The sequence below is a fragment of the Castor canadensis genome, chromosome 3 (genome assembly GCF_047511655.1).
Source record: "Castor canadensis chromosome 3, mCasCan1.hap1v2, whole genome shotgun sequence".
Taxonomy (NCBI): Eukaryota; Metazoa; Chordata; class Mammalia; order Rodentia; family Castoridae; genus Castor; species Castor canadensis.
This window is the reverse complement of record NC_133388.1, coordinates 48,399,399-48,421,534: the sequence shown is the minus strand read 5'-3', so window position 1 is coordinate 48,421,534 and position 22,136 is coordinate 48,399,399. Positions and strand designations below refer to the sequence as shown.

The window sequence follows — 22,136 nt, the reverse complement described above, 5'->3', positions numbered from 1 at the left end:
TCTTTAGAGGTGTTATCTACACACATGTAACCATTTTTTCAAAGATTTATATAAATTATAAATCCTATCACCCTATAAAGTCCTACTCACAAAAAATATGTTGTTTAATCCAAAGTGAATATTCTGCTATCTGATATTCTATGGAATAAATCTGCAGTAATTCAAGGAGGCTCTATTCAATATATGAGTGAACAATGTTACAACGAACGTACAGGATTCTTAAGAATGTTCATTTTTTTCATGCATTTGTATTTCTTTCCCCTGAGGAGAAGAAAGCAAGCTAGATTATCTTCTCTCAAGATTGTAGAACAGCCAATACCATATACCCATAGACCATGTTTAAGTGACTAGGAGCTAACATAAACAACTCAAATTTTTCAATGCTCCATGATCCAAACCACTTCCTTTACATGTAAGAATAAAAAATTATGTATGATAAAGAATTCTTTAATAAGTCTTTTTTCAAGTAATAAAAACAAGAAGCTCTGAATTCCTTTACAGAAAGACATTTCAGCTAAATCAATGAGTGGGACAGATCACCCTACCACCACCTGAAGATATCTAACTATTTAAAGACTAAATTCCATTAACACTGAAAGTCAAATATGGTAAAGAAATATTATAAAGTTACATCAGCACTTACAGACTACATGTAATTTCATTAACAAAAATGCCAAGCAAACCAATTAAAAATATGAATATCAACACTTCAGCACTCTACTGGCAACTGTCTTCAATTGTATTTCAGAGCAAGAAAAACTTTCAGTAAGTCAGGGACCTGAAGTCTGACTCTGGAAAGTCAAAACTGGAGCTCACAGTTAGGGCATTATTATTAATTGCTGGTGATTTGCTTTCATCCCATGACAGTGCTTACCTTTTCAGAATTTGTAAAAACATCAGATTTCAATTCTCCATCTAGAAACTCATTAAAGTATTTCATCAGTTTCTGAGCCTCCACTGCCCGTTGTCTAGGCGTGTTTACCCCTTCCAGCTGGTCTCCAAGGTGACAGACTTTGGTTGCTACATAGCTAATGTGCTCATCTAGTTCTTGGAAATGTTGGAAAGCAACCTAGGAAAAATGTGCATAAGCATAAAATATAATCAGAGAACTAAGTTTGTAAGTTAATACACATCAAAACAAAACTGCCAGCTCAGGACCTTTGCTAGCATACACACAGCCCTGCGTTCAATCCTCAGCAGCACACAAACACACACACAAAACAAACAAACAAAAAAACTACCAATCCCTTCACTACTCTCTAAGAATAACATACAAATTATGTATGAGACCTACAGAAGCAGTTCATGCCCATTAACAGGATATGATCTGAAAACCCTTTAACCAAGCGGCAAATTTTTTCACTTTTATCTATTTTAACAGTATTTATTATGCATACATTTGTTAATCAACAAAACAGCAAAGTTTAACAAAGTACTCTGCACTATACAGCCCTAAATAATGATTCTGAAACAATTAACTAAGGATCAAAGGGATCAGTTGAAGAATTCTCTTGCAACTAAACTGAAAAGATTAAAAACTACACCAGATGTAAAAGGTATTAATTAAAAAGAAAGTATTTAATATTTAAAAAGTAATGTTACGTCAGGAATGGTGGTACACTCCTGTAATCCCAGCACTTGGGAGACTAAGGCAGGAGGACCGAGAGTTTAAGCAAGCCTGAGCTACATAACAAGACTGTCTCAACACTCCCAGCCCTACTCCAAAAAAGCAATGATAATAATAGATGGTAAAAATTGCTTTTTCCAGACTATAGCAATTATTCTACAAAGGCAATTATTCTACTAAGAATGTTCTTTCACTTGTCCCAAGGAACACTGGTTGTTCTATGGTAAATGAAAATGGTGTGCAATGAATGTCTTAGAATTGCCAATAGTAGGGCTGGTGGAGTGGTTCAAGTGGTAGTGTGCCTGCCTAGCAAGCATGAGGTTCTGAGTTCAAATGTCAGCACAAGAAAAAAATGTCAATAGCAATTTTTTTCTTCTAACCTTAAAATGAAGGGAAAACTACATAATTTATTAAGGATTTCCTCTGTATGAGACACTACTCTAAATATATTACATGTATTTACTTATTTAATTCCCGTAACAACCCATTTTACAGATAAAAACATAAGGCTCAGAGAGGTTGAACTGCTTGAGATTATACAACTAAGATGTGGCAGAGCTACAATTCAAACTCAGGCAGACTGGCACCAGAGTTTGTTAAAACTAACCCTTAACACTATTTTTATTACCGAGGGAAACTGTCACAACTACTTGAAAAAACTTTTGCACTGCTTATCTTATTTAGATTACTGACTTAATTACTTTCTCACAGTCATATATGCTTAAGTGATGGAATGCAAATAAATGAAGTTTTAGCAGAAATCAGTTTGCTAATCTCAAAAATGAAGAACAAATGGCCCCTGGGAGGCAGCAGAGTTCAACAATGCATTTAAAACTACACTTATAAAGAGCAATCAAGTTCCAGATTAAGCCCAGCCTGTGAAAGGGCTTTGGAGATTCCAGATTAATTCTAGTGCCTAGAAGTGACTAAGAAGTTTGGGCTACTTAGTCCCACAGCCAGTCTAGTGGTTTGGTTTTACTCCAAAGTGGACTGAGGAAAGGTTTTACATCCACTTTTCTCAAAGTTACACTAGAATTCTCAGGCATACATTTCATAACATTTGTGAAACTACTCAGACCAGATTTCTCTAGGGAAAAACCTGATCTACGTCTGGTATTAGTTTATGATTAAAGAGAATGCAAACAACTACCTAAATAATCCATTGCAATAAAGAGTTCCTAAAAGTACAGGTCTGCAGAACAATTACTTTTGAAAGTTTACATTGTTAGAGGTGAACAGCAAGGACCCACCTTGAATGGATACCACCCTAATCTGAAAAGGGAGTACTGTGGTTCCCAAACCAACATCCATAACAAGCCAATGCCAAAAGCATGATAACAATTCATTAACATTTTATACTATGGGACCGGACAGGTAGAGAGAAACTGCAACAGTTACTATAATTTGACTTGGCTCTTTTAAGAGTTTAAAGCTTAGGAAATAAAAATAATATAGCCAACATAAACTATTCATTGCTTAGCTAAATGTTTACCTGATTGCTTTTCTGGAGCTCTTGTACCTTCCTGGCAAATTCCTTAGCTTCTTTCTGACATTGTTGCTCTAATTTCTCTACTTTCCTTTGAATCCTTTCATCCATTATCTGGAGTTCTTGAATATGATTTACAAATTCTTCTAATAATCTAATAAGACAAAAATTAGAATATGTATCAATCTATCCATTATTAGTCAAAAAAGAAATAAACAGTGCACTTATAATTGTAAGGAAAATCTTAATAATTTCTCTATAGCATTCTGTTAGGAATTTCCTCAATCTAAAGATCAAATCTTAGGACTAGAGGTATGGCTGAAGTGATAGAGCACCTGTACAGCAAGCTTGAGGTATGGAGTTCAAATCCCAGTACCTCCAAACAAACCAAAACCAAACTAAAAAACCTTTCCTCTTAAAGATCAAGTCTTTTTGCAATGTCATAATTTCTTCTTTGCTTTTTCCAGGCCACCTAGCTTTAAAATAAACAAAAAACTTGGCACTTGAAAATATATCCAGTCTTTCTTTATTGACTTTTCAATGGAGTATATCTAGTTAAATGCAAACTTCACCCAGATTCACCATTAAACCTTCAGAATAAAATCAATTTCTATAGCTTATTTAAAACAGTCAAGAAGGTAAATGTACAAAATACAAATATTACACACTCCAAAGAGTGTGTAATTTACAACTACTATATTTAAAAGAATATATTCAACCTGTTTTTATTTTATCATTTGGTGGTTCTTTATTTCAAGACAATGTCTCGCTATATAGCCCAGGCTGGACTTGAACTTGCACTCCTCCTGCCTTAGCTTACTGATTTATGCAGTTACAAGCATGCACAATCACACCTGGCCATGTTTCTATTTTGGAAGTATAACCACCCTTTCTAATTTATTAGTAGCTGGAATATCAAATTTTCAATAAAATCCCTTCCCTCATAAAAATTAAAGTACTTCTCTAAAATAAAAGGAATGTTAAAAAGAAAATCACAATTTCAAATTTCTGATGCTCTGTTCATATTGTTTGTATGTTCTTTTGGCCAACTGTTAACTATAATCCCTTTACAATGACTGTTGAAAAGAATCCCAACATAATGACCTGTGTTTTAAACACAAATTTGTAGTACTAGACTGGGGTTATAAAAAACAAAACAAAACAAAAAACGTGTTTACTTCACCTTTTAGGATCAAAAGCTTCAGGTCCACCTCTAGAACCTCCTCCTGGGGTTCTCCACACAAGACGTTCAATATACTCATCAGCCACAAAAGGCTCCTAGTTCACAAGATAAATGTAACAATATTACAAATGTAATAATATTATTTACAAATAAAAAAGAAACTTCAGTATTAATATTGCTGAGTGAAAGAATTAACTCGATATGGTAGTTGGTAGAAATGAGTTGTTCATTAAGGCAACATAATTTATTGAACACTTACTACATGCTGGGCACTAACTGTAAGCACTGGAAATGCAGATGTGAATCTAACAGACAGGGTTCCCTGTAAGGCCTCACAGATGATCTCCTAAGTAGGGATGCCAATTAAGTAACTAATCACAGAAATAACTAATTACAATTGCTATAAAAATGATGGCAAGAAAAGTTCTAGGTGATATAAGAGAATATAGCAGAGGAATAGAGGTAATGGGAATATGGGAATTACAGATGAAGACCGGCCATGAAGGTGATGGGACAGGCTAACTTTCTGAAGAAGTGACATTTAAGCTGAGGCCTAAAGAGGAAAAATTAGCCAGAAGGGAAGAATAAGCCTTAAGCATTAAAGGAACTGAAAGGCAGGCACAGACTAGGTCAAAGGAACCATATATGGAAAGATCCAGTGAGATGTGACAATTAAGACCAACAGATGAAAATCTTGTCCTCCTTATCCTCATCATATTAAAACCTGAGAATGGCTCAATGGGATATGAGAGAGGACTACAAGAATGAATTTCAGTCAGAGTAAGAGTAACTATCAGCAGGCAGGAGGCTTGGCTCAAGCAGTGGAGTGCCTGTTTGTCAAGTGTGAAAAAGACCTGAGTTCAAACTCAGGTACTGTCAAAAAAAGAAAGAAAAAAAGAATACCCATCGGAATAATATGAGAATAACATAAAAGTAAGAGTTCACTTATGCATTTCATATGCATTATGTCACTACTCTCATAAAACTTACAAGAAATGTCCTATTTTATTCTCACTTTATGAGGAAGAAAGTGAGATTTTGAGAGATTAAGTACTTGTCCAAGAAAACACAAGTTGTATACTACAAATGTGAGATTTAAATCACTCTGTTCTATAATCTGAACAGCAACTTTGTAAAGTACAAGTAGCTCTTTATACCTAGAAAGTTAGTTGAGTGAGGATAAGCAGTAAAAAGGTAGAAAATGACACATGAAGTCAAATGTACATCATTGATTTTGCCTTTAAAATATTCTACCTACACTAATAAATATTAATCATATGGCAAAACAATCAGGCAAACCAGTAATTTTACCAAACAAATGGGTAAAGTGGAACACATTTTATTAGAAAACCATATAACCTTTACTCTACAATCACTAGTTACTAGAAAAGTAGACAGTAACCAGAAAGAACACAAAACAATTTTAAGAAGGTGTTGAAATTTTTAAAGTGACTTCCTACATTTTACCATAAAAGTCTCTCTGATAGTGGTTAAATATGTGAAAACCAGGTGTCGTATTTCCAAGACTTCCATCATAGAAAAGCTATCTAATATAATCAAGGCATAAAATGTAAACAAGTTTGATACTGATTTTAAAAATAAAAATTCAGTATATACATATGGGCTGACATGCTTGAGAATTAAGTCCTAAGGATGAATTAGATGTTCATCCAAAGTAAAAATTTTGAGGAATGAACTCATTCAGTAAACATATCAGCATTTAGCTTATCATACCAACAGCCTACTCCACTTCTATTGAGGCCCTATATTTCATATGTCTAATAATCCTTAATTTGCATGTGTAAATTGAGATGTACTGTCTCAAGATAAAGGAATTTATCCTTAGAGCTACTGAGAACTTCAGAAACTAAACTACTAAGAGGACATGAAATACTCCTAAATAGTGATAGATGGAAATGATAGCTCAATTTTTTAAGGGCTTACTAAATGCTGGACATGTGCCTAGCACACGATACAAAATTAGATTGACTTAGTAGATTCTAAAGGTAAAATCAAGAACTTTGTCTTTAAAGAAAAGTTAAAATTACTGTAGGAAGTAGTCAGTCCTTTCAAAAGTCCACAATTCCCTTAAATAACTCCATATAGTTATCATGCTCCTCTTCAATATCTTTTTGGGGATATATTTTTGTATAAATACTTAATAATCTTAGTTTCTATGTTATTAATTTCATTTATTAGTTATTGAGTAGTTATAGTTTTCAATTAAACATGCTATAGTTTTCATTAATTTTAATGTACCAATTTTATTAAGTGATACACATCCAAACACTTACAAATCAGTAAGTACCACTGACATAGGAAAAAACTAAGCATTTTTTTGTATGAAATATTTTCAAATCTCTCAAAATAAAGTATTATTTCATTGAACAAATACTGAGAGCCAACTACATGTTTGAGATTCTAAATACCTGGAAAATAGTGGAGAAAAAAGGAAATTTCTGCTCGTCTGAATCTAGAGGAAAAGAATAACAGGTAAATGAGTAGAAAAATGGTAAGTTAACAAAAACTATTAAGAAAATTAAAATGGATACAGAATGATGGGTAAGAATGGAATTGTTTTTGACAAGTGATCAGGAATGGCCTTTCTAGGAATAAATTTTGAACAAAAGAGTTGTATGCAGTTAAGGAAGAAGCCATCAGGGGAGGAATGCTTCATACACAGGAGTATGCAAGAAATGACAAAAGGCCAGCACGACCAAAGAAAGTGACAGGGAGAACAGGTATGGATGAGATCCAGAGTTTGTACCAAGGTCTTTGAGGATGTCCTGCAATTCGATCCTTGTAACTGACTGAACAAAAGGCCAGGTTCCCAAGTGGAAGAATCCTGCAAAATGCTGGCAAAGACACATAGTAATGATTCTCCTTTTCCTAGTTAAAATTATTTACTTTAGTAAAAGTAAATTGGGAGTAATCAAAAATTTTGAAGTATGTTGGATAGAAGATCCTAATTGGCATCATGGACCTTGTCAGAGTAAGAACATATGGGGGGGTAAGTGGCCATTGTGGTTGCACCTCTCCCCATTATTACAACTCCCTTCTTCGGGATGAAGTGACTTCCAGAGACTTAAACGGCTGGCATCCGTTTTTAAAAAAAGCCTTTCTTCATTTTTCTTTCTCTTCTTTGGGGAGCCAGATGTTAAAGTGTAGGACATTCATTCAAAAGCAACTACACACAGGGAAAGTAAGTAAATAACAAACATGCCCTAGTAAAGGCACAGGCTCAAAAAAGACCTGAGAGACCTTAAGATTACACCTCAAGGCAATCCAGACAGCCTATAACAATCAAAAACATTATAAGCACATTTGGAAATATCACAATGTGAAAACCACCTGTTCAACTAACATATGCTAATAAAAATGTTTTAACACACACACACACACACACACACACACACACTAACCAATGATGAAAACTAGCAAACCCTGGAATTTTATTTTGAATTACCAGATTATTAGATTCACATTTTCAAGAAAAAAAGTCCCAAGGCTTAAAGGGAAATAGGAAAATATGGTCAAGTCAAAGAAAAAAAAAATAGAAACTGTCCTTCAAAAGACTTGATTGCAGATCAACTAGTCAAAGACTTTAAAACTGTCTTAAATATGCTCAAAGAAATGAAGGAAGATGTGGAGAAAATCAAGAAAATGACACATAAACAAAATGGAACTATAAATAACATAATAAGAAACAAAAAAATCTGGACTTAAAAACAACTGAAATGAAAATTCGTTAGAGGAATTCAAAGATAGACTTCAGTAAGCAGAAGACAGAATCAAGGAACTTGAAAACAGTACAATGGAAATTACTGAGTCTAAAAAACAAACAAAAGAGAATGAAGAGAGTGAACAGAAACTAAGGAAACTGAACCCCATCAAATGGACCTATCACACATTATGGAAGTTCTAGGAGAAAAAGAGAGGAAAAGAGTGAAGAGAATATGTAAAGTAATAATAGCTAAAGACTACCAAAATTTGAAAAAAAGACATGAATATAAAGATCCATGAAGCTCAATGAACTCCAAGAAAGAATAATTCAAAAAGATCTACATCAAGACACACTGTAATCAAACTTGCAAAAGACAAAGAGAGTTATGAAAGAAGTGATTTGTCACATAGTAGGAATTCCTTATATGAGTATCAGCAAGTTTCTCATCAGAAACTTTGAAACCCAGAGGGGTAATAATTCAACTTGCTAAAAGAAAAAAAAACTGTCAACAACGAATCCTATATCTATCTGGCCAACACTACCTTAAAAGTGAAGAAGAAACTAGAATATTCTTAGATAAAGAGACCCTGAGAGAACCTGTTATCACTAGACCTGTCTTGCAAAAAATACTCATGGGAGTCATGCAGAGTGAAATAAGCAGACCCTAGACAGTAACTCAAAGCCATATGATAAAATAAAGACCTTAATGAAGGTAAGTAAAGAGGAAATTATAAAAGCTAATATTGTATAACAACAGTTTGTAACTACACTTTTTTCTAACATTATTTAAGAGAATAATTTTTAAAAATTGTTAGTCTAAAGACTAGTATTATGGTAACTCTGGCTCCAACTCTATATTTTGTTTTGTACATAATTTAAGAGACGAATGTATTTCAAAAGTTATCAGCTAAGCCAGGCATGGGGGTACATGCCTATAATCCCAGAAGGTAGGAGGCTGAGGTGGAGGTTCATAAATTTGAGGCCAGCCTAGGCTACACAGGAAACCCTGTCTTAAAAAACAAAACAAAACAAAAAGTTATCAGCTTATGTTTTGGGGTACACAATGCATAAATATGTAATTTTGTGCTATCAACAAGCAAAAGGGTGGGGGATGGAGCAAAGCAACAGAGTTTTATAACTCATTGAAGTTAAGCTAATATAAATTCACGTTAGAGTATCATAATGTAAGATGTTAAACATAATCCCCATGGTAACTGCAAAGTAAATGCCACAGAATATACACAAAAAGAAATTTAAGGGTTTCACAATAAAAATCAACTAAACACAAAAGACAGTAATACAGGAAATGAAGGCCAAAAACACTATAAGGTATAAAGAAAACAAACAGCAAAATGACCAAAGTCATTTATCAAATAACTTTATCATTTTTACATTTACTTACATGTGTATACATTATTTGCCCTCCCTTTCAGTTACATTTACTCACAAGTGTATACATTATTTGCCATCCCCCCCTTCCAGGCAGAATCTGTTCCACCCTCTTGTTCTCCAACTTTGATGAAGAGATAACATAAGAGATAATAAGAAATCACAGCATTTTTGTTAGTTTGAGATAAAGGTAGCTATACAGAGAGATTCCTAGGTATTGTTTCCAGGCATATGTGTATTGCAACCCACACTGGTTCATCTCTGCCAGACTTCTTCACTACTTCCTAGTCCCTCTAGTGGCCTCTGCCAGTTTAAGATTACTATATTCACTCCTCTACAGTGAGCATATCAACCACATTCAAGTTTTAGGTTTCCTTCCCTTTCCCAATTCCTCCTGTGCATGGTTCTCCCCTTAGTGTGTGACCCATGTCCAATAATATTACTGCATTAACTTTAGGTCTATAATCTGCATATGAGGGAGAATATGTGATTTTTGGCCTTCTGAACCTGGCAAATTCTACTTAAGATGATATTCTCCAGTTCCATCCATTTACTTGCAAGTGACAAAATTTCATTCTTCTTTGTGGCTGAATAAATTCCACTGTGTATAAATACCACATTTTCTCAATCCATTCATCAGTAGTGGAGCATTTTGGCTGTTTCCATAATTTGGCTATTGTGAATACTGCTGCAGTAAACATGGGTGTGCAGGTGCCTTTGTAATAACCTGAGTCTCATTCCTTCAGGTGTATCCCCAGGAGTGGTACTGCTGGATCATACGGCAGATCTATGTTTAGTTTTTTAAGAAGCCTCCATATTGTTTTCCATAGTGGTTATACTAGCTTACATTTCTACCAGCAGTGTATGAGGGTTTTTTCCTCACATCATTGCCAACATTTGTTGGTGGTGGTATTCTTGATGGTAGCAATTCTAACAGGAATGAGGTGGAAAATTAGTCTGGTTTTGATTTGCATTTCCTTTATGGCAGGGATGGTGAGCATTTTTTCATGTGTTTTTTGGCTATTTGGACTTCTTCCTTTGAAAAAGTTTTGTTTAGTTCAGTTGCCCACTTCTTTATCTTGGGAGAGTTTAGTTTTTTGAACTCCCTACGTATTCTGATTATCGGTCCCTTGTCTGGTGTACAGCTAACAAAGATATTCTCCCATTCTGTGGGTGGTCTCTTCAATTTAGAGACCATTTCTTTTGTTGTACAGAACCTTGTTAATTTCATGTATTCCCATTTGTCAATCCTTTCTCTTAGTTGCTGGGCTGCTTGAGTTCTACTGAGGAAATCCTTGCCTATACCTATTGCTTCCAGGGTATTCCCTGCTCTTTCCTATACTAACCTCAGGGTTTCAGGTTAATCCACTGTGACAGGCATGGATCTAGTTTCAGTTTTCCACAGGCAGATAACTATTTTTCCCAGTAACATTTGTTGAAGAGGCTGTCTTTTCTCCATCATATGTTTTTGGCGCCTTTGTCAAAAATAAGGTGGGATTAGCTGCATAGATTCAAATCCAGGTCCTCTATTCTGTTCCACTGGTCCTCATACCTGTTTCTGTGCCAGTACCATGCTGTTTTTATTGCTATGGCTCGGTAATATAGTTTGAAGTTGGGTATTGTGATATCTCCAAGCATTGTTCTTTTTGCTCAGTATTTCCTTGCCTATTCTTGGTCTTTTGTGTTTCCAAATGAACTTTAGGGTATCAAATAACTACTTTAAATGTAACTATGTTAAACTCTCCAGAGATTGGTAGAATGGCTCAAAAAACATGATTCAACAAGAGATGCACTTTAAAAGAGAGAAGGGAAGAAGAAAAAGAACAACAGACACTCATTTAAGAGCCAAAGACACAAATAGATTCAAAATGAAAGAATGGGAAATGACATTCCATGCAAATAATAACTAAAAGAGAGAAGGGTGCTATACTAATATTAAATGAAACAAACTTTAAACCTGAAGTGGTTACAGAGAAAAAGGGCACAATATATTAACAAAAATTTAACACAATAAGAAAATGTAACAATTATAAACATTTAAGCACCAAATGAGAGGCCATTCAAATGTATGGGCAAAATTGGCAGAACTAAATAGAGAAACAGACAATTCTACTACAACAATAGAGGCTTTAATACCTCATTCCCAAAAATGGACAGAACAAGATAGAAGATTAGTACATACAGGACCTAAACAACATAATAAACCAATTAGATCTACGTTGCCAGCATAGTAGAAGCACTAGTTCAGAGGTGGTACTGTATGAACTTGGAGCACTATCCTCCAAGATGCAGTATACTCTGAATTAAAAACCTTTAAATGAGGAAAAACACATGAGTACAGGAACAAGGAGTAAAAGCAGGAATGGCCCCACCTACCACAACTCCTAATCTGTGCATGCTATCCCTGCAAATCTGGGGTCTTTAGTGAAAAGAGGTCTTGGTCAGCCAAAGGGGGAACACTTTTGCCTAGGAACATAATAAGAATCCCACTAAACTATAATCACAAGTGCTGCCTAATCACACTGGCTGATTATATTCAGAGAATAAAAGGCAAGCGCAACCATCTTTAGCAGGGGTAATCAACCCTGATCATCAATAGGAGGGAAAGTGGGCTGGCAGAGTGGCTCATGTAGTAAGAGCACCTGCCTAGCAAGCATGAAGCCTTGAATTCAAATTTCAGTGCTGCCAAAAATAAATGAAAACTAAAGGAGGGAAGTGGGGCAAGGAATAGTATGTTAGTTGCATATGTGATCCTCTTGGGAGGATCAACTCCTCCAATCAATTCTGAAAGTACACAGATTAAGTGTTGTAATAATGACTAACAAGGGTATGGCAACGAGTTCTGATGAGAATAGAAGTACTAGCTGAAGGTAAGGTAGAGTTAGAATGGACACTAGAGGAGGGAGATACAGGAAGTTATCAGTGGTAATTCTGACAATGGCTACAGCATGAGGACCATAGTTCATTTCACTAACATTCTTCTAATTTTCCTACAATGCTGGAGGAGCTTTTCTTCAAATGCATACGAAGATATGGAGTCTATTGACACAATGGTGATCTGTTGTAGGAACAATGATGCACCCTCCAGATGTTCCTTCAAAAAGGCATTTGCTCTAGCTGACTGATAGTGCTGCCAGCAGAGAGGCAGCCTTCACCTGGCAGTATTTTCGGGGATCTTTTCAGCTACAGAGGGCTACTTCACCCCATGTCATCTTTCTCAATGTGGCGTGAGTCCAATAACTGATTGAGATGGGTGTATGAAGGCCCAATCACGTTGGCCAAAGCAGACAACTCTGGCAGATTTTTTTGGTTCCAGAATTTCTCATAGGAGCTACCGATATTGTTACTGGGCCAACACTGTAGCTCTACTTCCTTATATGCGCAATCTCACTTCCTTACTTAGCCCCTTTATAGATGTTCATCCCAAGGGTTTTTTCTATCAGACATTCTGCACAAAAACCTGTGTCTCAAAGTCTGCTTCCCAGAGGACCCAACATCGTACAGTCCAATGAAGAGATGACAGCAGCTTCCATAAAAGTGGCAGTGGGCAGAGTGCTGAGAAGTCATCAGATTCATGACATGCATAGAGGCTTCGGGCCTGAACAACTACGTGAATGGAGGAGCCATTTACTGAAATGAAGACCGGAAAGGAGATGGACGAAGGGATGGGGAAATAAGAGTTTTTGTTCTACATATATTATAATATACATGCCCACTGAATATAGAGGTGAAAATGTAGAGCACATGTAGGAAAACCAACTTTATACTACAGGCAAGACACTGGAGCTAGATAATTTGATAGACACCAACATATAGAATTATTATCATCATACAGATGGTTATTTAAAACCTCAGGACTGGATGAGATCAACTAAGAAGGAGAAGGACATGCCAACATTTGGAGATAAGAGGAAAAGCAGCCAAATGTAGTAGTTTACCTCTATAATCCCAGACACCTGGAAGACAGAGATCAGGAAGATCATGGCTTGAGGCCAGCAGGGGCAAAAAGTTAGCAAGACCCCATATCTCAACAAACAAACCTGGCATGCTGGTGCACACCTGCAAGCCCAGCTGTGCAGGAGGCATACACAGGTAGTAGGATCTTGGTCTTAGGGCATCCCTGGACAGAAGGCATGAGACCTGAAAAATAACTAAAACATAAAGGGCTGAGGGTGTGTCTCAAGTAGTAAAGCACTTGCTTAGCAAGTGCAAGGTCAAGTTCAAATCCTAGTATATAGGTCCAAAAAAAAAAAAAAAAAAAAAAGGATCCTACAGAAAGCACAAAAGAGTGGAGGAAGAAAATTAGGAGAACAGTGTTCTAGAGGCAAAGTGCAGGAGGTTTCATCCTCAGAAACAATCAAATTATAACAAGATTTTACGACAAATCAGCTACTGGCCCCTATAGGATGGAAGCTCCAAAAAAGCCAGAACGAAACAAAAAATCATTCTGCTTATAAAATCAAATAAATTCTAATACCTTACATTCTAACACTTAACCTTGTTGCAAAGGCATTTACATTAAGAAAAAGACAGCCAAATTAACAAGTTCTAACACTTTCAAATGACCAAGTCCTCCCAAGGTTTCTCAAACAATTTCCTATATTATGAATATCTACAAATATTTTTAATCCTTTTAGATTTTCAAAGCCTGATGGTTTTGCTCTAGTAATTAAAAGCAAAAAGTATAAAACTGAAAAAAAAAATCTAAGAACTATGTACCAATATACTATCATACTAAATTCAACTTTACATAATTGGCTACTATATTGCTCTGTTAAACTGATTTCGTGCCTTTAGAAGTGCTAGCAAATTTCACATGAAACATCATGTTTATGATCATTCCTACTGAAAATCTCTAGGACACCTTAAACAGGAACAGAAATCCCTAATTTAATATTGTTTCACTGAGAAAATCCAACTAACTTTTTTTACTACTTCCCAAAATAGATCCAGCACAATGCATGAGAACTATCCCCAAACTCAAAGAACTTGAATATTCCCCTGCTGCCTAGGTGACAGGATAAAGATTAAAGGATTTCAGTTACAAGTATTTCTGTATTCCCTTAAGCCAACTAAGCTATGGGTTCCAGAACCGTCTATAATGTACCTTCCTTCAGTTTACTATGCATAGTTCTGCCAAACAAATCACTAAACACTGCTTCCTTTCAGTCAGAAACTTACCTAGGCAATTCCCACATTATCAAGTTCACACTCAGTATATGTTTTAAGGTTTTAATGTTCCACCACCTACCCCAATTTCTTTGTATCCCAAAATAAATGGCCACACTTCCATCAGCCTATTCCAGTCTACTCTTTAAACTCATGATATTCCTGCCGTCCAGTCTGTGGCCAAGTAATACACCCTATAGAATGCTTTTTCTCTTCTAATAACACCACTTCCTGTGGTTTGAATGTGTCCCACAAAAAGCATGTGTTGGAAACTTAATCTATGAAACAGTGTTGAGGGGTGGGGCCTAATGGGAGGTACTTAAGTCATGAGGACTCCACCCAATTATAAAAGGGCTTGACACTGTAGTTGCCTTGCACAAGTGTGCTAATTCACTCTTCTCTCCTCTCTCCTATCCCTCTTGCCTTGCATGACGGTATGATACAGCAAGAAGCCTCACCAGATGCCAGCACCTTGGTTTTAAATTTTAGATTCCCTAAAAATATGAGAAATAAATTTTTTTCTTTATAAATTATTCAGTCTGTGGAATTCTGTTACAGCAATACAAAACAGACTGCAATACCACTATATGCTTACTAAAACCCTGCCTCAATTCTTCCTTGAAGAGTTCCATTTATTCTTTGAAGAGTTTCTTCCGTGGGTGATTCCCCATTAATTCCTCCATTTTTAAATCCCTATGAACCTTAGAAATTCAAATCCCTATGCAGAGCAATATATTAATAATTGTTATTTTTTATTTTATTGCAATTTTTGCTGCTTTCCAGCAGTGGTCAGCAGAACAATGCTGAGCAATCCAAAACACTAGCTAGTTGGAGGGGTGGCTGAATTCCCTGAAAAGTATCTTGAAAATCATGCCCTGATTTATACATCCAAAACTAAAATAGGCAAGACACAGCCCAGAAATAAAACAGGCATTACATGGTGCTATCAATCCAAAATCAAGTATGAACCTCTAATTCTGGCACTGAAAGTAAATGAACTTGATCTCTCTTTTCTAACTCCACTTGATTTAATGATGAGATACTTTATGTCTCCTGTGAACTAATACATAAATTACATTTACTAAGTATTATTTTTTGAAAAGCACTATAAAACACTTTGTCTCAAGATAGCAAAATGGATTTCAAATTCAGTATGGAAAGAAAGATAAAGCACATTAAGACATAAAAACTAAGACAAACTGACAAATATGTTTGAAAACTGTGACACTATGCAATGAATTTTACTTTTTAAAATTAATGTCAATTTCAAGATTCAATCTTAAAGGAGCTGTCAATTCTTTAAACTATCAGATAATTAGCCAAGTAATCATATTATCAGAATTGTTTTTAGAGACTAAATAATGGTTATTTCAGAACTTCATAAAAATATTTTAGGTTCTCTTAAGTTAAATCTATTTCCAATAGACAATATACTTCACTTCTGACAATAAATATCAGATTTCTATGCCCCAAAGATAAAGATAATGAAATATAATACCTTTTATATGATTCAGCAGAATCACAGAACTAGATTTTAAAAACTTAAAGCGAGAATGGCCTTTATATATCATCTTATCTTGGCTGGGGCATGGTTCAAGTGGTAGCACACCTGCCTAGCAAGTGTGAGGACCCTAGTTCAAATCCCAGTTCTGCCAAAAGATAAAAATATATAATCTCAAACCAATACTTTCTACTCATTTTTACATGTGAAGCAATGAAATTAAGTCTTAAGGTATTATACCAGTATTCTAACCCAGAGATTTTTCCTTTCTAATATGAATATGAAAACTATGGATGGTTATTAAGATTTGGAAATGGATGGCATTTCTCAGCTCAGTAATTGTGTGGCCTTGAACAAGTTACTTAGGCTCTTTGTGCCTCAGTTTACTCATATGCAAAATGGGGAAAATAATAGTTTCCACCACAGAAGGTTATTTTGAAGATTATCTTAAGTTGATAAACAGCTTAGAAGAACTCACTGAAAATGTGTATGAAAATCTACCATTAGCACTTCAAATCAAGTGTACTTACAAATTTATATATTAAATATATTATGAGAACTTAAAATGCCTCTGGGATGAAATTAAACAAGTAAACAAGGAATCATTCATTTCCTTCATTTATTGTAACTTGAATAAACAAATATATACATAACATTTTCTTCTTACTTTCATATTTCAATTACAAGAAAACAGCATCAAAGAAGTCAGTTTTTTAAGTTGAATCAGGCTGAATTTATCTAGTTTTTAAAATATCTTAGCCAAACATAAATTTTTAACAATCAAAACTTTTCAATTATATGCCATTCAACTAGTTAGAATTTTCATTTAATTTGTGGGAAGTTTGGTTACAGGGTGAGTGCTGTATAAAACTGCAATCCACTACTAAAAGAACAGGGCAAATCAATCTTTCACACAACTACTTAATTTTTCAAGAGCACTAGGGATTCAGTATTTTACACTAATTATACACATACATGCAGTCTATAAAACTGTCTTCAATTTAAGGACTTGCTCTCTCCAAAAGTTCACTTCCAAGTTTTGACTGGAGAACTCAGGGGATAAAATACTTACATGTAAATCTGTAACTCTTAATCATCTGATTCTACCTCTACAAAGACTAGTAGAAGCCTTTATTAGACATTGATGTAGGTAAGAAGATGATCAGCCTCTATTCCAGTTATCCATCACTGCCTAACAACCACCCCTAAACTCAATGTCTTAAAATAACAATAATCATTATTTTGTTCACAAATCTGCAACTTGGGCAGAGCTCAGCTAGGAAATCTAATCTCTGCTCCCTATGACATGGGATGGCAAATTGGTATTTACTCCCTGCTGAAACTTCAGCAAAAGCTGAGAGCTAAGGGCCTTGGTTCTTTGTAAGGGCTGCTGGATTCTGAGAGTATCAGAAATGGACCAAACATGTACCTTTTATGACATCAACCCTAGAAATTACTACATAACATCACTTCTGCTGTAGTTATAAGTATCTAGAGTGAAGAAAGAAGCACAGACTCTACCTCTCCATGGGATGAGTTCAGTCACACTGTGGGATGACAGATCTTGTAGAGATCCTGAAAAATATAATCTTCCACAGTCCCTTTTCATAATTCTCTCCTTCTGTAGTCTCCTATCTCTAGAATCATTTTTCAGTCTGCTTTGAAAAGCTTTTCCTCCCTGATAGATGCTCAATTTTGTCTTCTTAATTCACTTAAGTTGAAAGTGGCTACCACTTAATTTTAAAAAATAGCAACCACTCTTTTAATTACATTCTTCTAAGCAGTTTATCAACTTAGGATAATCTTTGAAATAACCTTCTGATACAGAAACAATTATTTTCCAAATGAATAAACTGAGGCACAAAGATGTTAGGTAACTTGTTCAAGATCACACAACTATTGAAGAGTAGAGCTGAGAGATGTCATCCATCCCCAGGTCTAAATAGTCATCCCCATAAAACAATTTCTAGATTGCTACCCACTATAATCTCTTTCTGAGTTAGTAATTCATATTTACAACTGCCTTTTGGACCTCTTCATCAGAATATCCTGCAAAAAACTTAATACATGCTTTTAAAAAATGAGTACATTATTCCTTCTCCCCGAAAGGGTTGTCCCATTTTTTTCTGCTACAGTTAGTACATCATCAACCACCTATTTTTCAAAGTTCACACACTTAGAATTAACTCTTAGTAACCAAATTATTTTCATTCTTCCTCCAAGTGTCTTCCCAAATTTCCTGTCTTTCTGTCCCCATTAAATTAGGTTAGGGTTTCACCTACCTAAATTAATCAATCAGCAGACAACTCTAGAACAATCCCTAAATGACAAGAACTATCCAGACTGCCCATGACGCCTATTTTCCCAGTTCACAATCTCTTCCCAATTAAAGGCCATTGTAACATTAAAATAATCTGCCTCACCAGAACCTCCTAAAAAAATCAAGTCAGCCCCTTCAAGCATGTTCTACAAAAAACCTTCTCAAAACTTCCTCAAACTCACAGCCTCAATATCTTTCCACAAGCCACTACTCCCTAGTCCTAAAACATTCATGGACACATTCTGTCTCTTATCAATATTCCCTAAACATACTTCACCTTACAAATTGGCATTGTTTTCTGTGCCTTGGAATGCCTTTCTCCTGCTTGAGACGTTTCTACTCATCCATCAACACCCAATTTACATGCCATTACTACATGAAGCCTTTCCTAATTATCCCAGGAAGAGATTCTGTCCTCCCATTTCACTGTTATCAGCTAACACATGTGCCTGCCCCAACTGTAATTTTAATTCACCCTCATTTAACTCCAGTACCAGGAATAATGTCTGGCCTAAGATAGAGTAAATACATAAATGAATTTTCTATGGAGAGCCCTTTGAGACATACTACCTCATTAATCTTAGCACATTATCTGGAACTTAATAGGTACTCAAAAATATTTGCTGAATGAATAACTGACTCTAGCTACTAATAAAAGAACTGTCCCAGAAAGGTAGCCTGCCTAGCAAAAAAGACCCTTTAAGAATGATATGAGAACATTAGCAAATAAGAAAGTGTCTTCAGTAGTGCAAATAAAAAAATTTATCATCCAAGACTGTTTTGTGGAACTGGAATTTGAACTCAGGATGTCATGCTTGCTAGGCAGCCACTCTACCACTTAAGTCACTCCTCTAGCCCCTCCCAAGCCATCTTAATACACAGAATCTGTTTAGAAAGTCCATCCTGAGTTGATCATTTAAAAACACTACAGTTGATCCTTGCCGAAAGATCTGTCAACAAGGGTTGAAACTAAGAAGGTATTCTGAGCAATTTCCACGTTATACATTATTGCAATAACTGAGATATCTATTAATAAATAATTTCTGTCAACTGAGGAAATATCCTACAGTTTATGTTGTATGCAGTTGTCTATATTCAAAAGGGTAGAATTATAGAACCAAGAAAAAGATTTTAAAAGATGCAGAGTTAACAGCGAAATTACATGGATTCAAAGTTTAATTCTGTTTCCATTTAACTTCTCATCTCCAATGTGGAAAAATGAAAGCACAGTTCTTTTTAATAGTACGTGAAAACCAGGATGCACAAAAACAAAATACCCTTGACTACATCCTGTCTTGTTTTCCACAGTTGTCCAGCTGTGACTATGAAAGGGAAGCAGGAGAAAAAGACACTCCTTGACTTATCCTACAACCTAGATCTATGGCAACAGCTGCAGGAAATGGCAACAGACAGGGCTTTTTCTTCTTTCTCTTCCTCTCTCTAAAGCAAAGAGGTTACCTTTTCACCTAGGGATGAAAACTTATTAAAGAGCAGAGTCTATTGTAGGGCTGGACTCATAGCCATTCAGGAAAACATAAATATACTTCTTATTTAAAGTTAACTAATATTTAATTGTAACTACTATTATGCTTTTAATTTTGATGAATAAGCTACACAGGACTAGAAAAAAAATGTTACCTGAGTTAAGGCCCATAAATGCTTAAGCACTATCTTTATCATCATTGAATGGTCCCAGCTACTATGGAACTACAATCGCTAAGTTAAACCCCAATTTGGTTTAACTATTTTACTTAATGGCGACACCCTTGAGAGCAAAATATATGTATTTTTCCATCTCTTCTCTTGTCCCTGGGGAAATCAAATTCATTTTCAAACAAGTTATTGGACTCCTGTGGTCACACATTTAAAGAAAAAGTATAGCTAATATGACCCAAGACACAACTGTAAAGGTCAAAGAGGATTCATGAATTCAAAACATAATGTCTTATGAACTATATGACAATATAAAAGTTTTCAGTTAACTTTTTAAATTTGACAAGTAAGCCTTCTTGTCAAGAAATTCATTAAAGATCTCAAATAACTTCCTAAAGTTTTCTACCTTTATAAGATGTAAAAAAATAAAACAAGGAACTACAGAACTACCTATTATCTTGCCCAGGGACATACAGTAAAAGTTCAGAGCAAGAAGAATGTCGCCTGCTCCAGTGTCAATAAACAGATGGCAGGATTTTGCGATTAGGGATATGAATGTAATATATCTCCCAACACTTAAATCTGAGAAAATGCAATAAATATATCTTACATCTTAAGCGTAATTACAATCCTTCACTCACAAATTACTGTTTCACTATAATTTATCATAACATTGACATGTTATTTCTCTTAGCAGAAGCGTTGTCCATACAAGGGATGACTGAAAGCCAAGAAGATGTAGTAACTAACAAAAGTAACAATAAAAAATTCCATTTGTTATGAAAGCTGTGGTATTTAAAATTCAAGTCACAAAACCTACTGAATCTTAGGTCAAAAAAGGATGTAACTTTCACTTATATAGAAATGCTCGATCTTGAACTGTTGTGTTTTCTACAATTTATACTTCTGTTACTCAATATGAAACAATCACAAAAAAGGGTCTTTCCTCCCTTTTTCTTCTTATCTCCGCTTTCACTTCTTTCACAAAAGGTGATACTTGGTTTCTCTGTTTTGTGGTCCCATTCAAGCATCTCAGACATCACAGCTTCTTAACAGTGGACTTCACGACATTAAATTTTCAGGTTAAGATATTGAAAACGCTGAAGGAAATACACCACAGTACTGCTCACTGCCAATCACACGTTAAGGATTCTCCAGCCTGCAGTTAGGTGTTTTTTATAACAAATTCCTTAAGATCCAAACACATCCGTTCATTTTAATTTTGCTTCCCTTCCGTCTTAGGGCTTAGTAGGCCTTTATTGTCCTAAGAAAAAAAAAAATCCCTCCCCGTCTTTCCAAGCCTGTGTCACCGGAGTGCCACTTCTAACATTTGCTAATGTCACTACTGGCCCAACATCAGAAGTCCCCATCTCAGGCGGCTCTGAGAATACTGTCGCGGACGCACGTGACAAGACAGGGCTCGCCCAACCTGAGGCTCCCTGGTGTCTCCCCGTCCTGAGTCAGCCCTTCCCGCCGCCCATCCCGAGCAGACGCCTCCCAACACTCGAACCTCGGGACTCCCCTGTCGCCCCCGCGGGCAGAGCCAATGCTTCTCCTCCGGGACACCGGCGTCCCCCCGCCGGCGACCTGCCCACCTCGGCCCCAGCCACCCCTCCCCCCTTCACGCTCCGCCCGCGCTGACACCAGCCGCCACCCCACCCCAGCCCCGGCTTTCGCACCCCTTTCTCCCACCGGCTTCCCCAGGGAAAGCTGGTGGTTGGAAGCCGCTCCTCCGCACCCCGGGGCCTGCCACTCCCTGAGCAGCCCCCGCGGGACCCACCTCGAAGAGCTCGGCCGTCGTAGCCATCCCGGCCAGCTGAGAGGTTCGCCCCGCGCTGGATGCCGTCTCCTCTTCACATGCTGCGCCTCAGCGGCGCCGTGCCCAGGTCCCCCGCTCCGGCTCCGGGCCACCACGGGCTCCCCTAGTCACAGAGCCCAAGCAGGGCGGGAGAGCGGCCATGAAGCAAAGCCGCAGACGCCTGTCAGCTGCCTCCCGGCGCCGCCCGCGCCGCTCCCATTGTCGCCGCCTCACACGCCGGAAGTGGAGCTGCGCGCGCCGGGGAAACCTCGCGAGGGGCGGGCAA

The 22,136-nt window shown here is 36.5% G+C and overlaps 1 protein-coding gene across 1 annotated transcript in view; it reads right to left on the bottom strand.

Annotated features, from left to right (window-relative positions):
- Exoc5 (exocyst complex component 5) overlaps positions 1–22,098 on the bottom strand; it is a 64,713-nt gene extending 42,615 nt beyond the window's left edge. The window contains exons 1-4 of the mRNA XM_020183186.2: positions 21,833–22,098; positions 4,297–4,391; positions 3,120–3,267; positions 875–1,069 (exon numbers count right to left, since the gene is read on the bottom strand). Of these exons, the coding sequence (XP_020038775.1) occupies positions 875–1,069; positions 3,120–3,267; positions 4,297–4,391; positions 21,833–21,859 (465 nt within the window). The 5' untranslated portion in view covers positions 21,860–22,098. The remainder of the gene's footprint in view (positions 1–874; positions 1,070–3,119; positions 3,268–4,296; positions 4,392–21,832) is intronic.
- Between the last annotated feature and the right edge of the window lie 38 nt (positions 22,099–22,136).